The sequence below is a fragment of the Zerene cesonia genome, chromosome 11, assembly GCF_012273895.1.
Source record: "Zerene cesonia ecotype Mississippi chromosome 11, Zerene_cesonia_1.1, whole genome shotgun sequence".
NCBI classification, from domain to species: Eukaryota; Metazoa; Arthropoda; class Insecta; order Lepidoptera; family Pieridae; genus Zerene; species Zerene cesonia.
Window position 1 is genome coordinate 4964255 of NC_052112.1, and position 23093 is coordinate 4987347.

At 29.3% G+C, this 23093-nt stretch overlaps 1 protein-coding gene across 3 annotated transcripts in view; it reads left to right on the forward strand.

The window, feature by feature from the left end:
* The first annotated feature begins 9032 nt into the window (after window positions 1–9032).
* Window positions 9033–23093, forward strand: part of LOC119829948 (kynurenine formamidase) — a 22691-nt gene continuing 8630 nt past the window's right edge. Inside the window, exons 1-3 of one of the 3 annotated variants that reach the window (XM_038352691.1) lie at window positions 12567–12687; window positions 20203–20333; window positions 20859–21000. In XM_038352691.1, coding sequence (XP_038208619.1) covers window positions 12612–12687; window positions 20203–20333; window positions 20859–21000 — 349 coding nt within the window. In that variant the 5' untranslated portion in view covers window positions 12567–12611. Of the gene's footprint in view, window positions 9204–12566; window positions 12688–20139; window positions 20334–20858; window positions 21001–23093 lie in introns of those variants that run through there. The other 2 variants (XM_038352690.1, XM_038352692.1) reach the window with 2 other exon arrangements.

Below are 23093 nucleotides of genomic sequence, written 5' to 3' on the forward strand. Positions count from 1 at the left end.
ACAGATTCGAAATTCAAATGTAATATTTTTTTATAATTAAGTGTAACAGTATTTATGGCCAGACTAAGTATATAATTTCTATTTTATAATTTAGTCGTAATAAAAATAACAAGGCAATAATGATGTGACTAACGTTTATTGTTAATTTAGTTAAACTTAAACTTCCTTATATTTGAATGCATATATGTTTGTCATTTCTAACAGACTTCATTTTAATATGATCGTTGTGAATAATGGATTTTGTTGTAAATATATCAAGTTAAATGATACGACTTTATAATCTATTAACATTGTAATAGAACCATTTGACATCTTTACACAGACTGCGTAAAGTAAGAATGCACAATAATTGTGCGTTATTCTCGTAAGAGTATATATTATCTTGCCTGGTTAATTATATACTTATTGTAATATAACATTCTGGATGGAGACGATAACACAACAATTAGAAAAAAAATATTGAATGAAATTTCATAAAAATTTATGATTAAAAAAAATGAAACACCATTTATATATTATTTAATGACTAATCTGTGAAAGAGAACCTTCTAACTAATCTGTGGCAATCACACATTATCATAATATTGGAGGACCTAAATGTTATTAATGGTTGTTATTAACTGTAGTTAACGGAGGACCTACGTTGTGTTGTCGTCTCCGCTCAGTATAATTATCTCAGGATATTTACAGTTCATTTTGAAGTAGATTTCAAATTGAATAAATTTGTTTAATTGATGTTATTGGATAATCTAGAGACGAAGTTTTTAATTTATTTAAGATCTTATCTTGGAGGATGATATCATTTATTTAATTTAAAAATTATACGTAAATATATTCTTTAAATACAAATGTTGAGACTTAATGGTAGACTAAATGAATTTTCTCAATATTGGATCTTATAATAAAACTTCTAGATCAGTGGCTCTCAGAATGTGTTACGGAACTCAAGTGATTTATTTCGGTATTTAAAACCAAATTGGAATACTGATTGATCGACACACAGATTAGTAAAGTAGAGGTGTATTATTCTTATTATTACTACTGTATTCTCGTGGACTCTAATGAGGCTTTTTGTGGAGCACATGGAGTATGAGTATGACTGCTCTAGATATATCAAAATATGTATGTTATGACACAAACATCGAACGTCGTCGCTAGTGTATTCTGAAGACAATTTAAAACTCTGTAAAATGTGACATTGCTAAGAGTTTAGACACGGTTTTAGCCGAGCCGTGTATACTTAATACTGCAGTTATTATATTAAACCAGTAATGCTTATGTAATAGAACTTTATACGAGTCAATGAAAATCATCAATTACTATTTAAGGTGACATGCTTCCTGATAGAGTTGACAATATATTCGGTTATGCCTTTACATATTGTAGCGATATAGGGTAACGTATTGCATGATAGTTGTAAGGTACTCATTGTTGGCTCTGTGTCATAAAAATTACAAAATGCCACGTGGCATTACATACGCACAATTTACATTCTAATGGGGTGCTGGGGATTTAGCGTTATCTTAGTGTTAGAGTAGTCGGAGGATTATTATAATAGACGCTTTGATCTGCTATTTTATTTCATAAACGCGGTTCTTTTGAGTGCAGATGAGAAATCATGTCCATGCCTCGAGTTTTGCACTATACCAGCTGCGGTAACTGATGTATCACTTTTTCAGTAACATGTTAAACGTACTTAAAACTATAAAACTAAGTTTTGATTTGAATTTAATGAACATTAAAAAACATTGAACTTTAACATTCTACATCCGTATTACGTACATCCATTCATATATTTGTTGTTTTTATGAACGGAGCCACTGTGACTGGCTGGAACCAGTGCAAGTTTTATATCATATCATTAGCATATTGTTGTAAGGTTTTAATATATTTTAATAAAATATTGTAATTTTATGTTGACTATCCGCACGTATGCTTGAGCTTAACATTCTAAAATGGTTGAAATACTTGTTATTCTAATATTATTTGTGTCGTTACAAAATTATTTTATGTTGGAATTATCTCTACATACTCGAATTTATTTAATTTCATAAATTATTACTAACTAGACGGAATTTGCATAATAAATAAAATGATAGATAAATGGTTTAATTGATATGTTTAATGTCAATTTTGTTAGCGAAATCGAAAGCAATAATAATTTTAATGATAAGGATATTTAATCCGAGGAAGTGTGAAATCGTAGGATATAAGGGTAGCCTTATTAGAAGTAAGAAATACGAATGAAGAATACAAAATGTTAAAAATTTTATTCTGTAGTACTGGATTAGCACGGCCAGCGTTGTCGCATACAATGTAATGTTTTTATTTAAATAAAGTTATAGGATCAGACTGAAATTTTGTTTCACTTTTCATGTATATCATAAAATTAGCTTTTGCCCGCGACGCCCCGATAACATGTATCAAATTACGCTCCGAATAATTTAATACATGTAATTGTACATATAAACCTTTCTCTTGAATCAATCTATCTATTAAAAAATCCCCCCATCAAAATTTTGTTCGTTGCGTAGATTTCAACATTTTAGCATACATATTGACAGAGAAAGCGACTTTTTTTTGTACTATGCAGTGATTAACCCTATATATGCATTGGTAGCAACATTAACTTTATGAAGTTCTTATGTGTTTAATAAGAAAGGACATAGAGTATCTTCTATACCTTATAGATTATGTAGAAATATGGATGGCAACAGTAAAATAATAAATACTATAAACCTTAAATAAAACCTGACTTATTAAACATACTGCGTTTATTCGTTCCAAAAAAACAGTTATCAGTAGGGTAATACATCTACTTAAACACAATTAGATTTCTATTAACAACAACTATTAACAAGTAACAAGACCCTTTGACATATGGCGCTTTTTTTAATGGCAACAAGTATATGACGCTTTCTATTGAACTATTGAATAGTAATACCACAGATAACAAAATATTGTACTTATAATACAAAAATTCTTTTTACATAAACACATTTAAATATTTTTAAGTTAATTGTGTTTACATATTAAATAAATTAAATACGACTAAAAACATGATAACGAGTTTTTATTCTAACAGTTTGATTCTTATACGAATTAGTTAAATTATTCAGATATTTACTCATTAGAAAGGCAGTGTTCGGTTCAAGAAAGATTATGTCTGAAACAAGTAATAAGAGCTATAGTGTCGAGGGAAGAAGAAAAATAATTTTAAATAATGAATAACAAGAACTCTCCCACAGCGCTAGCATCTAAAAACAGTATGAAATAAATTTAACTGTTGCAGGCGGAGTGAAGTATGTTGTATTGTAAAATTGCTACCGTTATTATATTTACTTGTTTGAAAAATAAGCATTTATTTATTAATATATATTTATGTACATACACAACTTCTAGACAAAACGCATTTGTGAGAATTTTTATTGAGAAATTTAGAAAAAAAAATTGATCGTGAGGCGGGATTCGAACCCGCGTCTTTTTGCCAAACCGTAACAACGACTAGCCTCTCGGCCACCTGTGTTCCTGCCTTAGTAATCATAAAACATAATTACTTCTATTCTATCGATTTTATATTTCTAAGGGTCACCACAAAACTCAATGGAAAATCTTTAGAATTTTCAATTGAATTTAAAGAACTCTTAAATACTAACTCAGGGCCCACAAACTCATGAACACTACTAGCAAGCAGCAAGCGATGACACCGAACATATTGAAAATCAGCAGAAGCTTGGTGTGCCTGTCCGGCTCCCCTTCGCTATAACAAACGTATATCAATTATTAGAAATATATTTAAAATACACGTAGAACCACAGATAACGTAATACTATGCAGAACCTACCAAAAACTTTAAAATTTTGCTTAGAAACTTATAGGTAGATGCCATATAAATACATGGATGTAGATTGTAGGTTTACGACGACGACACTTTCGACGACGCACATATGGTACAGTATATAGTGGGTATGTGTTATTAAACAAAGTTAAAGTTATAAAAAAAATGGTGATGGTTTCAACTCTGATGGAGCCAATAAAAATACACTGACACGACGGATTTCATATATTAAGTACTAATAATAGTTTTTCATAAAGAAAATCGAATTGTAAAACAGGTCTTGGTCAGGTAATGAAATCAACGTGTATCATAATTTTAGAATTAGTTATGAATAAAATAACCACTCTACAGTCTTGAATATTATAGTTCAAGCAAGCGAGTAGTCTTATGATAGAGACCAAAATAAATAAAAATTGCAAAAATGGTTTCGAAAAATTTCATGTTTTTTTTTTTAATATGATCTTTTTAGGTTACCTAAAGTACAAGTAGATATTAGCTGTGATAGTTGGTAGGTATTCCACTTCAACCTACCTACTTACAAACTTTTCAACAGATCATCTCGCGATTTATCCGTTTAAGTGTCAAACGGTAAAATGACAGAAATTAAAAATAATTCTTCCTTAAAAATATATAACCTATCAAAAAAGAAACCATTTATTCTCCCCTATTTTATTTCTTTCATCAATTAAAGTATAAGTAAATTGAATGAAAAATTACTTTAAAGTTTTCTGATACCTTGAAACAAAAGCATGCTCCATCTGGAACAAAATACTAAGAAAGATTTATTTACTTTTTAAATATCAGCTAACAAACACAGCAGAGAGCACATTAAAGATAAAGTTGTTTTTTTGACATATGAACGCCATAAACAAAAATAATTGAAAAATGAGTTTCAACTCCTTAATAATAACATACTTTTTAGCCAAAAGAGTAGTATTTATTATACTTTTACGGGTATGTTTTATCCTCACCGGTATGCTTGTATGTTTATTGTTAGTAGGATGGATTCCCTTACACACACTTTTGGCCAAATTTAAACGGACAGATTTACCTAATTCAAACTTCCTACACTTATCAAGGATCGGTGACACTACAATAATTTCATGAGCTTATATAATCACCGATGCAATGATGGACGTTCCTGTCGTTTCTAATTATTTAGGTGTTTTTATTTTGTTCACAGGATAAATATAATCCGTTTATTTCTTAGAGTATATTTTATTACTAGTATAATCTAAAGTCTAAGGTTTATTAATTAGGTTATGTCATAAGTTTATTGGGTAGATAATATTCATTAAGTATATAAATGTAATATTACATAATAAAATATACGGACACATAAAATTAAAAATAAGCTAACATAATATTGCAATATAATGTATGTACCTCTAAAACATCCTTCCAATTTACAGTCTTTCAGTAAGGCAAACTGAACAACTTTGAATAAGTTCTAGAACTGTTTAATACCCACAACGTGTTTACAGTGGACTAATAGTCAACAAAATGGAACGAAAGAAAAGTGAAATAAATTCCCTATTTCATAGAATAGCATAGCAAACATGACGAGATATAAAGATATATCACAAAATTATTTACTTACACCTATTAAAATTTAAAATGCCATACCTAACTAGGCACTATAAATTGAGAACCTTCGTATTTTTTAAACGAACGTAGATTTTGATTTAATTAGCTTTTAATCGATGTTTAAAAGTCTATCAAATTTTGGAAAATTATACAATACATTTTACCAAAAAACCTACCTCCCTTAATAATATAACGATCATACGATACAATTTTCTAGGACGATATTACCAATAACTGGATAATATCACTGATCACGATAATCAAAATTTACGGAATCCCTCAACATTAATTTCGCTATAAATTGCTTTTCCTTTCAATCACTTTGCTGGTATTTTAAAAATAAATTCAGATATATTTTTACAAGAAGTTCGTCCTTCATTTTATTTTCTGATTGTTATGTTAGGTAGTCGTATTTTGATGGCAGATTTATACTTCCTATTATATATTAGTAATTATTGATGCCATAAAAACGCTTGATTAACGAAAAAAATGTGAAATAAATACATAATACAGAAATACTCTGTAGGCATTATTCTCACTAAATATTTCGTAATCGTAATCAGTGTTTGTAGAAGTTATGACCCATGTCAACATTATTAAATCTCCTTGTCAAGTTCATACTGGTAGGTCGCGCTATATATTCACAGCTTATAATGTTCCTGGCAATTTTCACACGTTCTTGTAAATATGTCTAATAGAATTGATCCTCACAAAATATATTCAATTTTTTTTAAGTAAAATGTCGGTCAGATATATTTAACAATAGTAGTTACCACAGATAATATAATACATTTGTTACTTTAATATAATAGTTACGAATTGTTTTCTATTAGAAATGTATTTATTTAAATACCCGTTCCCGTATCCAATGAGGCGTTAGCAATCCACATTTTCTTTGCATATAATAAAACTGAAATATAAAAATATTTATATTTTAACGACAAGTGATGTATTTAATATAATTTGCTAACATTTATCGTGGAATACGCTCTTTACAAACGGACCCATGTTTTTTCAGAATGTTGTTTATTATATCTGGTGTTTTATTGATTTTACTGCTCCATATAAAATACAAAAACTTCCCTTTGAAATCAGTGTTTTATAAAAAAAATAAGTCAGAGACATCGCCAAATAAAAGCTTTATAACATAACTACGTTTTATAAAGACTAATTAAAAGTACGTCTTAATGTTTAATATTAACTAAATAGTTTCGAGGTTCTTATACCTAGGGTGCATTTCGGTAGCAATATCTCAATGGATCTACTTAGCTTGTATTCTTTTATAGAAAATGGTAAAACTGGATAATACAGTTAAATAAGTTCCCAATTTCTCTGAATTTTTGTTCGGTTTGGGCGTTAAAATATAATCTACTCTTTAGAAGTAGAAAACTTTAACTTTCTGCTCATTGATATACAAGGTTTTTTTTTATTTATCAATAGTTCTGCTAAAACACTACCTAAACAAAAATAGGATGATAATTATGACGTGCGCCCAACCGTGTGCATCTATCAATGTGTGCAATGTATCTAATTAAATAAATAATTACATATTTAGTATATACGTTTAGGATATGAAAGACAATAGGTAATTAGTTAAAGCATAAAATGGAGCTAAGCACGGACGTAAATAGTTAAGTATCATGTACTTCTTACGTAGAGAATTTAGTAAGACATATTTGGCTGTGTATTTTTTTTTTAAATTATTAATAAAGTTATGTGAGGGGGGGCCGTTTCCTTATCGTCACCCTTTCCATATCTTTCCTTTATTCCTGTCGTCAATCCTTTCACAATTTGGAGAGGCCCTACCCCAGTAAAATTTTCATGGGCGTTGTCGCTCGCTTAATTACCATCAGGCCACGCAGTTGCCCGCTATAAGATATGTAAATATATAGATTAAAAAAAAATGAAAAACACGCTTCTTATAAAGTGTCTCAATTGCTCATATTAAGATAAGGAATTTTTTTTAACCCATGTGATCCTAAAAAGGATACTAGGACAAATTAAATTGTTGTACTATCATCGATCCTTGATAATTTTACAAAGTGTGAATTAAATCTGTCCGTTTAAAGTATGTTTTGTTCGTTTTATTATTGTAGTAAATAAATAAGTATTTTATTGAATTTCCGTATTGATCATGAAATCTTTACGGAGTGAGTATTTTGTACAGGAGAGTACTGTAATATTAATATTAATAGCTGATATTTTTATAAGACTGATTATGAATAGCGATTAATAGTAAATTTCTAAATGTATATAATAGGTACCTCCTCGCGCAAAATCAAACCCAAGTAAATTTTTAATACATGGAGACTTAAAAAATGTAGTCCATAACGCCAACTTCAGGACATAGGTAGTAATAACTACCAATAACTACTAATTACTAACTCGTATTGGTGATAATAAGTACTGTGAGAAATAACAATATATAATTGTGAGAATTGAACCTAAATTCTACAATAATTTCAAGTTGAATGTATACGGTCTATTGTGTTAGATCTATTGTATTTTAATTAGTGTAAAAAGTTAAAAGCCACTTTTATTTTTCTAATATAATAGGAACTATACTGGATTGGGTGATTTCGCGCCTCTTGAATAATAGAATTTTATGCATATGATTTTACAACAATAACAGTAGGTTATGAAATCTTATCGCTATGAAATCTCTGTTAAAAACTAATTTCGACAGTTATTTGTCATATTGCAAATTATATAAAAAATTTGGACTCCTATTTGAATTAAAAAAAATGTCTTTTAAGTTGAGCACCACTTGGCCCTTTTTATTCTGGAATGTATACAGTATACAAAGTAAAAGGAAATCTAATTTTGCGATCCGATCCCTATAGACAAGATTACGACACCAAAAGTAAGTTTGTGATCAATGATCGTACAATATGTGTGTCTATAATTTACATTTTTCATTCTTATCGACATCTTGTAAATCGTATGAATGCTAGATAGAGTAGTAGAATAGAAGAGAACGGCAGGATAGTGCTAAATGCGAAACTTTTATCATCGGAGGCCAAGACCCTATAGATTATTGCGCCACTCTATTTAGTTAGTAAGCATGACTTCTCTTTTCCTTGTTTTAAATATAGTTTAAAATTGTTACTAATTTGGTTGTAGATTTTAATTAAAGAGTAAATGTAATAAAATATTGGTAAAGTATCTAGTACATTTTTTGATAGCATGGATCACAGATAATATAATATGTACTATAGGTACCTATAAACAATGTACGTATCGTTTCAGTAGATATTAGTATTATACCTACGTAGGAACGTCGCTTAAATTGAGCCATCTAGATGTAAAGTTAGTTGTCCCTTATTAATTTGTGTATTTAAATTTTCTTAGCACAGCTATTTTATGATAAGGTTTTTTGGGTCTGCAGATTGTTCCTTTTTAACCTAGTAGATTGTAATTTGTTGTGATAAAGTACTTTGATTCATTCCTCATAAAAAAAAAAACGGATTTACAATTTATTTCACGATAATCGTTTATAATATAATCTGTTTTAAGAAGCATACACACTTATAACTGAGAATAGCTTGAACATTATTGTAGGCGCAATTGTTTTATTAACGTAGTGGAATAACGCAACAGTTATCAAACGACAAGTGACAGTACAAGCGTGGAGCTGGTTCACATTCCTCGTTTATTCATAATCTCGAGTGCAACCGGTCAACGTGCTTGCGTCCACGCATCTAGTCAAGTCGCTTTGTTTACAAACATTCCTAGCTGATCTTAAATTGTTAACATTTGACACGGATACTATAAAAAAGTGAGTACCATTTCATACTTTATACTGTTCAAAGAAAATTCGTATCACAAAATACTAATTTTTGTATTAAAATTAACATATTTGCTATAATTTAAATAAGTTGCCATTTATAAACGTATGTTAAAGGATACAGAAATAATATATTTGCTTTTAGATTCTCAAAGATATTTTATCTTTACAATATGTGGGTTGGTATCAGTGCGTTATTTCACTCTGTACATTGTTATCAACATCTTTATTTGTAGATAAACTTTAAAAATAATCCCAGAAACAAATTATTATGAAATAATTCAACATTATTTGCGGCAAAATCAATGTTTATAATCTTGATATACATATATCACGTGTCACTTTGTTTGTCCGCGATAGAATCCTAACTACTAAACCGATTTTAATAAAATTTGCACACCATTTGCAGTTTGATCCTTAAAAGATAGGATAAATAGACTTAAATTTATTTAATTAGGATAAATAAATAAAACTACCCAGGCGGAGCCGGGGCCTACAACTTGTATAAAAATAAAACTATTCCTATATAATTGAGACGATTTTCTTATAAAGTTCTTACGCAAGATAATGGATAGGTCAGTAATATATTAAGGATGTAAAATTTAATTAACTTGATCTGTGATATATATAATTATCGTACGATCATAACAATAATAATGCATAATAAATGATAAAATAATTTCTGGTAAGGTATAATATAGCTGATTGACAAGAGACATTTTAATATCAATAATAAATCGAAAAAGAAACGCAAAAATGTCCGTATAAATATTAATAATACAAGGAAAAACTGATATAATAAATAATTATATAAATAAATTGATTATTGCGTTTTTATAAATCTTGAGAATTTTTTTTTTTATCAATAATCAATTAGTAGTGTAGGGAAATTTAGTTAATTAAATGAATCTCCTAGATTCCTAGATTGAAGAAAATGTTAAGATTTGGTATAATTTATAAATATAGTTTTCTCAATAACAAATCGAGACCTATCAATGCAAAATTTATACTTTTATAGAAATTAGAATAAACACAAATCTGATATGATTTTTGTGTTTATTTTAATTCAACCACATTAAACATAAAGGACTTGCGAATTACTTATTCGATAATATATTATATTTATCAAAGGAGTTCACATTAATTTTATTTCAACGCACAGTTTCAAGTTGCGCAACTGCTTCGATATATATCGCAATATCGATTATCGTCTACAGAAAATAATCCGAAAACATTCCATTCAAAATATCATTAGCCAGCCATTACTCGCTATGTTATTGTTTGAAATATCGCCTACTAGATGGAATTACACAATTTTTAGGCCATGTACTCAGAAGTATAATATTGCAGAGTGCATCCAACCACCAATTAGGCAGGTAGGCATAATAATATGTTCATTTACTCCTCTTCATTTGTAATTTCAATGGCAGCACTATTTTAAGAACAATCTATTATTGTCACAGTTGTATTCGATACGTTTAAGAATCATAACATAAGACAGGTGAATGACCCATTAGCGCGATTCTCCCAGAAGCCGTGGGTTCACCTCGTGGGCATCACTAACAGGTGCGACTGTGTGATGTTTTATTTTAAAACTCTTTAACCGTGGAAAATAATCGCTTTAGAATTATGCTTTTAATTATAATTACAAAATTCATGCAATTATTGTAAATACTATCTTTCTTATGATCACGGAATGCCGCTAAACCAATGTCAAATATCGTAATAATTATTACTGGCAATCGATTAGGTACCCTAGAACGCTCTGTTGTCGTTAAAACGAATTGAATATTTGTAAATCAAGGGAAAATCAACATCTGTAGGTAGGTATATTGATACTACAGAAGTTTGCTTTCTATTTAATTTTATAGTGTAGGTGTTGTTATATCAGTTTTGTTATTGATGATCGAAGGTTTCAATTTATGTTTAAGATACATACATTAAATTGTATATACTATCTATATACGTATATCAACATAATTATAATTTACAGTATTAATGTTTTAAACTAAAATCTATAACAAAATACTTATCTTCTTTAACAAGTTGTTTTGTCTTAGCATTTTAAACGTTTAAATAGGATTTGAATTGATTTCAATTCATTAGATTTTGTTACCCTTTTTGGAGATTAAATTTTGAAATGACTTGAAGAGACTTACAAAATTGAACTTTCGGCATTTATTGCAAGAGCGTAAAAGCTTCAACTCATCACCACAGATATAACTATAATGTATTACATTCTACTACATACGTGATTGTTAACCACACAGTCCTTGTGACTGACTTACTATACAAACTCCTTTTACATCGTAATGGAACAAGGAACCTTGAATCTACCTACCTAAAAGTAGAGTAGGTGATCATGCTGTTAATTTTAAAACTAAGTATATTATTTCATTTTATTTATACATACATTATTATGGAATCGAACCGGTATTTTCGTTTATTTTAAGCTTCACCTCGTGTACATAGATTGTTAATTGCAGTTTTGATGTTTTTACAGTAAACTATAATTATAATATGATATGGCAATACGTAATTGCATTGAATTAAATTAAAAAATAATGTTTTTATGTGCAGGAGAACGTACCAAAAGAATGAATAAGTTAATCTGTAATCTATTAGTCGACTCTCATTATATTTATTCTAGCCAAGTAATTTAGCCCATTTGTAATTAATTCAGAAGACAGATTCCCATTTGATATAATATTCTTGATGACTATTGTAGAATATGCTCTCTTTGTTTATTTTTAATAAGAATAATTAAGCAACTCATATAGGTAACAAATGTATGATTTAATAAAGATATGGTTTTTTAATGTTAATGTATTATCGATGATGACTATGGACGATTATACTTAACGAGATATTAAGTAACCCAAATAGATATCAGGTTTCTCTAAAATTATGTGTCACGTTAAGGAATGCAACATACACGCCTTGTTGACCTTAAATTAGATTAAAGATTAGAGGTCAGGACCCAGGATAAATGACCGTAGGATCGATACGGATCATTAATTAATTGAAGATTTATCTGGTTACTGACCATGCAGAATAATATTAAATGATACACTTTGGCATTAATCGTGCTGTTTAAACTCTCCACCACTTTGTGTCAATAATTAGTTTGGTAGCATACAGTATATCCAAATTACATGAAAATGCTTTAAAACAACTTTTTTTTATTAATCTGAAATTATCTCGTTTCATTAATGTCACTTTTATTGGTTATCATATATCTACGGAACATACCCTGACTGATTTACTATGCAGGTACTCTGTTAATATACATTAAGTCATTTAAATAATTGATTGACCCCCCCTTCAAATGTGTACATTGGGGGACTATCTTGACGCATTAGTTACGCGGATGATGCGTTCACGCGCGATCGTGATTTAATGTTTCGTGTGTGTCACTATGTTCTAATACACGTGCTATACAACCTGTTTGGATTTTTTACCAGCGAGAGATTTTGCACGTGAAATATTATTTATAAACTTGGGAATTTAAATGTTTAAATTTGGAATTATTGAAAAGACTACATTTCAGTTATTATAATTTCAACCACAGCGTATAAATCGCCGTTTTATCAATAACCACAGAAAGTTCTTTAAACGTCAGGTCGATAATGCGTCCAAACCACAATTGAAATAGGTTTAATTAATATCGTACATGCAGTAGGTATGCAGGTTCTCGCACAAAGGAACATTTCACAACATTATTAAATAAAGTTAATGTAGTTAAACCCTCATAGGAGGCCTGTGTCCCAGCATTAGGAGCATATATGGGCTGGAGATGATGATAAATGTACATAGAAAAACTAAAAACCACAGTTTAAATGATAGAATCAAATAAATTGTCCATTTTCTCTGATACAGAGTATAGGTACGTTTTAATTATTTCCTCCTGACGATCCTGATCAAGATAATAAGATAAACTCATGACTTGTAATTTTTTTGAAAATCGTTGGACATAAAATAAATAATCTACAATAATTCGATTCACTCCAGATTTTATAATCGAGTCCCAAATGATAATAATTCCCAATTAAAAACAAAAAGAAAAGAATTATGTCAATCAGTTGAAATCATACTGTATGTACATATTAAGTTATCGATGCACTAACATTAAAAAACGCTTTCAATTAAGAGCATCCTTGGTTTTTTTTTTAAGTCTCTTGATAAGAAAGAATATTAAGGAATCAACGTCATAACATAACATAATTATAGTGTAAATTGTATACAAGCATACGTACGATATCCATACAGTTTATAAGATTTATTCTAGAATAACTATTTGTGGGAAAATGCTGTACTTGTTTGACAAGTTCCATATACAGAACACCAACCTCGATAACCAAAGTGAGAAATTTAATATAACATTTTAAATAGCTGTATAATTAAGTAGGTCGTATAATTTAAAGTGAAATATTTACAAATGAGTTATTTTAAGCTTTCTGTGCCAAAGGCTATTTATAGAATTTTTTAAAATCTTTTGCAGTTACGAAAGTGTGTGCAACTCGTAAATTTCAAATGTAAATTTTAAAAAACACTTTTTACTCAGTGAGCTTATAAAAAGTGATTGTATCAGCTATCTATATCATGGATCAATTAATATCACTAATTGTTTCCGTTCAAACGTTGAAATAAACCCTAAATAAAAAATTAATAGTTCACGAATTTCCGCCTTTTCGCCGCCGATAACGCGTAATTTTAAACAAGTAGGTATCGTGTTTTACTGTGTGGTGAAGCGTATCAAATAATCCACTTACTTGAGTTACAACAAGTAATTGGTGTTTATAAATAAAGTACTTGCTCAGTGGAATATTCAATGAAACCAATTTTAACAGTAAAGGAGAATCTAATATTCTAGAAATTCTTATTTTTTTTCTTTAGTGACAATCCCCGATTCTGCCAATGTCAAGTTTTGAACCGATAAATATCAGCGACGCTTTACTATCGTTTAGATATTGCTAGTAATAAATATCAATATCTAATTCGTGTTTTATAAACTTATGACTGATAACCCTATAACCTAAAAATTAAAATACAAAAAAAGTTCTCCTTGTACACTCAATTCTCGGTGCACAGGGCCACGCGCACACATGCGTACATTATACGTATCACCGTTCAGAAATAAGAATACGCGATTGACAATAAAATTATTAATTGTACTTAAATAAATTACTATAGCGAAAGATAATTTGAAGAAAATTCCAAATAACTGAACATATGGTTCAGATTAATTAAAAGAAAAAGAAAAATGTCTGAAGCGTGTTTGCTGTTATTTTTCTTAAGCGGCAGTTTATATACTTTAAGGCATTAAAATACGTTATTAGCTCATACAAGAGCTAGAATCCTTGTACCAACCGAGTCTCGAGAGGCTCTGTTGGTACAAGCCGCAAGTATATTTCATGGCTAAGAAAAAAACGTAATTTACTGAAAATCTATTAATTTTACAAATAAATACTATTAATTACTATGGAGAATGTTTTAACAAAGGTGTATATGTGTATTTATATATTTTTTCTATTGTATCAAATTTGTATTATTGTGTTTAATTTATACTAAAAATTTAACTTATATCCCAAAACATACGAATCATTTTTCGTTTTTTTTTTTTTTGTTTTACTGTAATAGATCATGTAGATACAAACCAGAATAGGAGATCTAGATATAGAACACGCTTTAATATCATGTAGTCCCTAAAATAATATAAAAAATGGTTCAAGAAGAAGGGTGAACAAGTATCTAGTTTGCAACAAATTTCAGTTATCTATATTGTCTAAAATTATATTAAGAAAATTCTATCGGCTATACAATGATGATGATAATGATGAAAACATATAAATAAATTTAGCTTTAGAATGTTTGAACGTTCAAACATTCTACAACTGAATAAACTAATTTTATGTAATTAGATTCGATTGCTAGTGAATTTTAGTTATTGTTAACAATATTTGCCATCACGTATGTAGCTTTTCAGATATAAATTCTATAGCGAAATTTTCTTTTTTTTTAATACGCAAGCGAGTTTTTTTAGTTCAGAAAATTCATCGATTCAGATCGATTTATCGCCACTGAAACCTACTGCACTTAATTTCATGAAAATTGCTTGGAGCTCTTTCCGAGATTAATTTTATGTATTAGTTATATCGGGTATTCGAAGCCCTGTTAGCAAATAAGCAACGTTGCTTACTGTACTGTTTACCTCGATCTCTTCACCAAGTTGAAGTCCCTAAACGCAAGCATTCTTGTCCACGGCGAGAAATCCAATGCCGAGGGCACCAGCTGTTCAATTCCACAAACCGCGACAATGTTATCGCCATTCTTATATTCCCTCAATGATCAGGTGTTTAACTAAAGACTTGAAATAGAAGGTACATCAAATCTATCGTGAAATGGGCGTAATGTGTTAGTATTAAAGGATAATTCTTATGCAAAGATTAATCTATTGTGCGTTCTGTATATTAATTGTTGTTGGCGGCCAGGCCAACAAATAATAAAAGCATAATGTTTCTCTGCGTATGCCCACTATATAGTAGTATGGGAAGAGAGATCCCAGACTATAATACTAGTATAGGTATAGTCTCAAATTCATTATAGTATAAAGGTATAGTAAGTAATACGTATATCCCTTCTTGATTTTGTTTTTCTAATTTAAACTCCCTACAAATAGTTTTTCAGCAATCAGTATCACTAATATGGTAAAATTAACATAAAATTTATTCTAATGTTCTACAGATGTGTACAGTGAAAGCTCATCTGTTATCCAGGCACATCTGCGAAGATACCGCTTTAAAGCCCCTTAGTTAATGTCATAGTGGCTTTCGTGAAATAAATGATGAGATTTTGACAAAACAATTATACGCACATTCAGGTATTTACTTTATTAATTGGCAGTGTAGCATAGGATATGAAGTTAAGAGACTATCTTCCATTATGTGATATAAAATAGCTCATTGTGAATATAAATAAATTGATTCGGAAGCAGAGGTAGATAAACATTGTACTGTATATAAAAAGTAAAACATTTATTTTGTAAATTCTATTATATCACCGTTTAAAGGAAGTGTTTGTTGGTATTGTTATAACGGATGATTTAAGAGAGTGAGAGAACTTAAAGTGTTTACTATTTTATTCTAAAATTTTATGGTATCGATAAGACTTACAAACACTTAAAAACCTGCACCGAAGATCAGATATATTTGCCTATTATTTATGTTCTTATACGATAGTTAATTTAACTGTTTTGCATAATTAGCGATAATTAGGTAAACATCAAATGGACACATTAATTTATTTGATAATAAGTGACTTATTTGTATGTTGTCTCTAATCGAATCAGCTTTTGCTGTTAAATAATAATTGATTGTAGGTTATCATTTTGAAATCTACCACGGACGTCACGTATTTCTTAATGATAAATAAATTATTTTATGTGCTTCAGCACATGGCAAAAGGTAAAATATTTACTTATAATTTAAACCTTAATCCATTCTAAATACTCAGTGCTGCCTTTATTCGAATTTGTATTTGCCTACGTATTTGTTTTAGCATTCAATCCCAGTCTAGTCGGCTGCCTATTAATTGACTATTGTACATATTGGAGCTTAATATACGTGTTGTTAATGTGCAAATCAACGATTATGGGCCACTTGAGACCATATATCCAAAGATCAATCAGCAAGATTTTAGATCTCTACGAGATAATTTTATAATAAATAAAATCTAAAAATATAGTACAGACTGCCTCATGATTTCATAACAAATAGTTATCGCGTAACGAGGTGCCCTGATGATATTTTATATTAACATTAATTGATATCATTAATAAGATGTATCTTATGATATATTCATGATATAAGAAAATATTTGCACAACAAGGTGCTGGTCACGTTTTATTATATCAATATTACATGAAGTTTTGCGATAGATTCATCATAGTACATAAGAACATTATACATATTGTAATAGGAAATTCATTGTTTAAGTAAGTACAAGTTTTGGTTATTATAGTCATATTGTAATTAATAAATTTGTACTCAAATCGAGAGCAGTGAATTATTTTAAAAACACGCATAGTTACTGTATGATATTGTAATTAAATAAGATGGGTGAGAATGCATAATGATATTACCACGGTGTCATGTATGAGGAAAATTTTAGAATAGCAAATTTACTAAAATTTATGAAACATTAACCATAAAATTTCTTCGGTCCATTAAATTTACATTAAATAGTGGTTCCTAGGAGACGATTTTTTAATATATTCCTAAATTGTGAATTTTTGATGCATTATTTTAAGTTATTGGGTTGGCACTTCTGTCCCGCAGCTGCCAACTTGAAAAAGGGGTGTTAAGGATTTTCGCGCTTAATCTTATAAACTAACAAGCCACAGATAAATTGACTTTGCCTAGGCATTACCGCAGATTGAATTATCTACAACATTGTTCCACTATTTTGGAACTTAAAAGAAAAGTTAGCAAAACCTAGTGAACGTTTTTGAACCAATTTTGTTTATAAAATGAAATTGATTTTTCACTAAGACCATTTTTAATTTTCTTAATTTACGTTTGTTTCGCGCGTCGACTCCAAATTGACCGGGTTTATCTATACTAGTACAAATCGACAAAAAAAAAAACATTTGCCTTAATTGGATGTGTATCAAAGTCTTTATTATTATCTGTTCTTATCTTCCGCAAAATAGAAATGTATTTGGTAAATCTCTCGCGATAATTTGCATGATTCACAAAAATCGGTGTAATCCGCTAACGCTCTGCGATTTTTTTTAGGAATTAGGTCAATAGAGCGAATCCCTCGATACTCAGTAACCGTAATTTGACAAGATTATATCGACAATTAAAGAGGCTTCTGAGGTGGAATACAAAATTCGATCAATGTAATGGTAATCCCCGTGGATTTCAATTCAATAAAGACTCTGTGAAGTAGCCAAAAGTTTAATTATAAAGCGTTATATTTATTAAATTACATTTTTTGTAATCACAATGTTTTTAATTTTATTTGTATGATACTGTATCTTATACCTTTAAACGAGCAATTCTTGTATATATATATATATATATATATATATATATATATATATATATATAATTGGAATCTCGGAATCGGCTCCAACGATTTTCATGAAATTTAGTATATAGGGGGTTTCAGGGGCGATAAATCGATCTAGCAAGGAATTTTTTTTAGAAAATGTCATATTCGTGTTTTATTCGTGTTTTTTTTCCTGACATCTATTGGTGAATAATAAAACTATTTTGCTTCGTAGATAGCTGGACAACTGAAATAACACATAGGCATTTTTTATACCGATATTCCTCCGGGATACGGACTTACGCGGTTTCAACCGCGGGTCACAGCTAGTGTATCTTAGACAACAAACTTACTTATAGTTATCAAATGATAAAGTTGTATGAATATTGAAACTAAGTATTCAATATTTAGTACTCAATCTCAACTAGGTACTTCCCATACAATGTATGTATATTATGCAGATTGGATCCTCTTGTCAATATTTTAACATGCTTTTGTGAGCTTGGTATGTATGTACAAGATTTAAACGTGATTTCGCACTTCAGAGCATCAAATTATTACAATGTTTTAAAGTAGGTGTTTTGTTATTTTGTAGTAGATATATTATTCTTTAAATGAATATGATGTTTAACTTTAAAATCTCCACTAAAATCCCCAAAAATAAGTTTTAAATTCGTATCAGTACTGCCTTAAATAAGCTAAGCGAATTCTTAACGGGCTTATTTGTATATACACTTGTATATTATTATATTAAACAAACATACGGCTTGTAAGACCATTACTGTCATACCAAGGATACAAAAGATAAAAGAAACATATATAACATGTTAGTACTCTATCAAAAGCATTATTGTTGTATTTACATCATGGACAAGGATGCATTGTGTTGATTTCTTGTTTAAAGAGATAAATATTTAATTCATCATAAATTTGTGCCTCTTCTACCTCAAGAATATAAAAACAATAAAAACATTAAAAATACATAAGTATGACGTCTTTCGAATTTAAAACAGAATAAATATGACTAAAAGATCTTTCCGTAATAATTATCATATAACGTAAATAACATTTAGTTCTCTTTGTTTACATAGGTCATACTTATTTAAGGAACACGATAAAACTTGACATTTTGTACAGTATACGTACCTACACATACAAGCATAAAACTTTAATACGGAAATGATATTTTGAGTGTCCTGAAAGATTTCGTTATTCTATGATGTTTACATTTAATATAAATAGAATATCAATATAGGTCAACAACCTGATAACACACTGTAAATTATTTTGCGATTGTCATAGTTACAAAAGTGACTTTAACATGACCACGATAAATTAAACGATAGCCTTTTGTCTTACATTCTGATTGTTTTATAATAATAAAGCATTATACAATTAAATATTATTTACCGATGTAATACATTTTAATTTACTCTGCGTGGACAAATGCTATCTGCTAGATATATGCATCTTATACATTATTCACCTAATGATGTTATTCTCTTTCAAATTAGTTAAATATTCAAATTATTCAATATAACAACACATCTTGAATTAGCATTTAATTTCACACTTAACGATACTTTAGCGGAACATTCTTCATTTTACAGTGCTTAAAAAATATCTATTTGGAGTATTTTTGCGACATGAGTACATAAAACATCCGTGTCATATTTCTATAACGGCCTACGAAGCACTTACATTGTGTAGGTACCGATTTACGCAATAAGTTTTTGCTTATAAATAATATTAAAACAGAGTTACATCTTTTCTTGAGCTGTGCGTTATCGCTCATAAGATAATCCTGTAAAGTCTAAACAAATGTAGTAAGAGTTATGTACGTATTTTGCAAATGATATAACATTATCTATAGATACATTATCTTCATATAGTGTAGGAACACAAAAAATTGAAGCAGTAGGATTTCGTATTTTAGCCAAGTTTATATCGTTAAGGTGTCTTGAGTGTAAAATGAAGAAACAAAATAGATTGATTATAATAATAAAAACGTTATTCAAGTGGATTAACACGGGACAGAAAATAGCGCCGATTCAGAAAAATAAAAAGGTCTGGATGTTTTTGAAAATTGCTCTTAGAATAATTGTAATATCACATATTATCTAAAGGGGTTAATGTATTAAATGGATACAAAACGACTTCATAAGGTTTTTACTGTTTGTTATCTATATTGCTATTGCAAAAAGTTTAATCCTATATCTACAACGATATTATGGGATGAACACAATGCGTTACTAGTGACTGCATGTATATATACTTATACATAGAATTTGTCTTAGGTAAAATGATTTTATGAAAGACAAAAATATTTAAATTTAATTCAAATACTTTGTTAAAATGTATACTTATATCGAACCTTTAATAAGTTTCTAAACATTACGGTTCAAATTAGAGATAATCATATAGTTACAAAGTATCATTTTAATACGTAAAATGTTCCATCCACTATCTGATTAATGGGGTTCTTAACATTGAGGTTTAAAGCTAATCATTATATTATTTACATAATATATTTTTGATAATATTTTCCCCTCACACTATTATTTATTTTGATTTACTCATGATGATTTCTAGATACCACGTGTAAAATCTGATAATATGGCTCTTATAATCGAAGATATGGATCTCGAGAAGCAGTATTCCCCAAGCAGATGGTCAACAAGATTTAATACAGCACAAGAAGTGCTGCAGCACCATGTGGCTTTTGTAACAGCAGGTAGGTTTTTACCGGTTTTTTTTTATTCTAACTTAGAAAATTAACCATATTCTAGGATAAGCGATTATATAATTAGTTGTATTGTAATTTAATAATAATGTTATCGTATTGCTTAATATACCAACAATAGCATGCAATAACAAAAAGAAACATTTGTCACAAGATTTTTATAACCTATAGGACCTTTGATAACGTTATGTTATAAACATGGGTCTCTTACAGTCAACGGCATAAATGCATGTGATGCAACAAAAACCTAATTATTTTAACCTTTTTTTTAATTATTTACTTCTATCATATCATACGGTATTATAATAAATTCCGGTTCATAAATATATTCCGGTTCCACTCGAATTAAAACAATGAGAAAAGTTGAGAATTTTTTAAATAAATGAGAAAAGTTTAATTTTATATAGAAATCGCTCCTAACGAACGAAAATATCGAAGAACAAGTATTGAGCAATAGTCAAATCAAGAAAATGGGAAGTACCTAGTTAAAACTTTAGCTTTAACTCGCAACATCCTTCTTCGTTGTAGTGAATGATGTAGTCATTCGGAATAAATTTATCATAATTGGATCGTTTAGAATCTTAAAATATTTAAAAGTCCATGTCCTTTAAATTTTTACTGATACAAAACAGTGTTCGTTAAATCCCAATTAAATAATATAAAAAAAAAAACAAAATTAAGTTAGGATGGCCAAGGAGCTGGTCTTAAGCCTCTGCATTGGTTTGCCAACTTTGAAGTATAAGGGATGAAGAAGGGTGTGTTGAGGGAGAGAACAAAACAGTTTAAGGAAAAGGCCTCCATCTCCCCTCTCACACACAGCTATCCTAATTCGTGGCGAAGCTTGCCCGACTCTAATAACTATAAAATCTACCTTGACTGAAATCTTATATAAAATGCCTAGTACACTCAATTCAAATTCGGTGATTTTTTTTTTGCAATTGCAAAAAAAACATGATTATTTTTATACATGATAGATTAAGGTGCAATAAAAAAAAATTAAATAACTTTAATGTAAATTAATTTTTTTTTATGTATAAAATTTAAGTAACCTTTATTCATGTTTTGTGTATATTCTTATCAACTTTTTATTATTCTTGCCTTCTTATTATCAGCGTCAAAATTAACCAGCGATAAAATGTAACAACGCATTACATAAATTGTAATGCTATTCATTAGATTATGTAATATATATGCCAATAAAATTTAATAAAAATTTAAAAACCCCTAACCCCGTTGTGTGTTAGCGGCCATCTTGAATTTTAAATTAAGCATAGTGTAGGTAAATTACTCTAATTATCATGTTCTTTTAATTTTTAGTTTTATAGCATTGAAATGCTTTATAAATGAGAAATTTTAAAAGAATAGAAAAAATTCGATCACGAGGCAGGATTCGAACCTGCGTTTCTTGCCTAACCGTAGCAACGCCTAGCCTCTCGGCCACCCGTGATCCTGCCTCAGTAATCGAATTTCTTCTACTCTTTCGGTTTCATGTGCCTAAGGGGCACCCCACGCCATCTATTGAGATGATTAAGAACCATCACAACCAATACGAAACATTATTTCAATGATTACAATATTGTATCGATGGAACGCGGCCTTTGTTAAATTTTAATTTTTAGTTTTATAGCATTGAAATGCTTTATAAATGAGAAATTTTTCTTTCAAAATTTCTCATTTATCATGTTCTTTTATGTAATTCATATTGAGGAAGTTCTAAAAATATATTTTATATTATTTTAAATATTACATAAAAAAATTAAGTATCAATATAACAACTTGCTTGTTCAATTATACCACAGATAACATAATACTAGTGATCATACTAAAAAGGCCGGTGTCTTACCCACACATCGATCTGCGTTTTATGAAATGTACTGCGTAGAAAACACGTGTGATTGTTGTTATGACCTTAAAGCAAGCAGGCAACCAGTTGCGTGTAACGTCTCCTTATTTTATGTAAACAAATATATAAACATGAATATTTTATTATAATAAAATATTATATTATAGCACGCTTAATTAATCTTGTCTTACAGGTTTGTTTTTTAATGCATACTAAATATGTTTTGGCCAGTATTGTTATC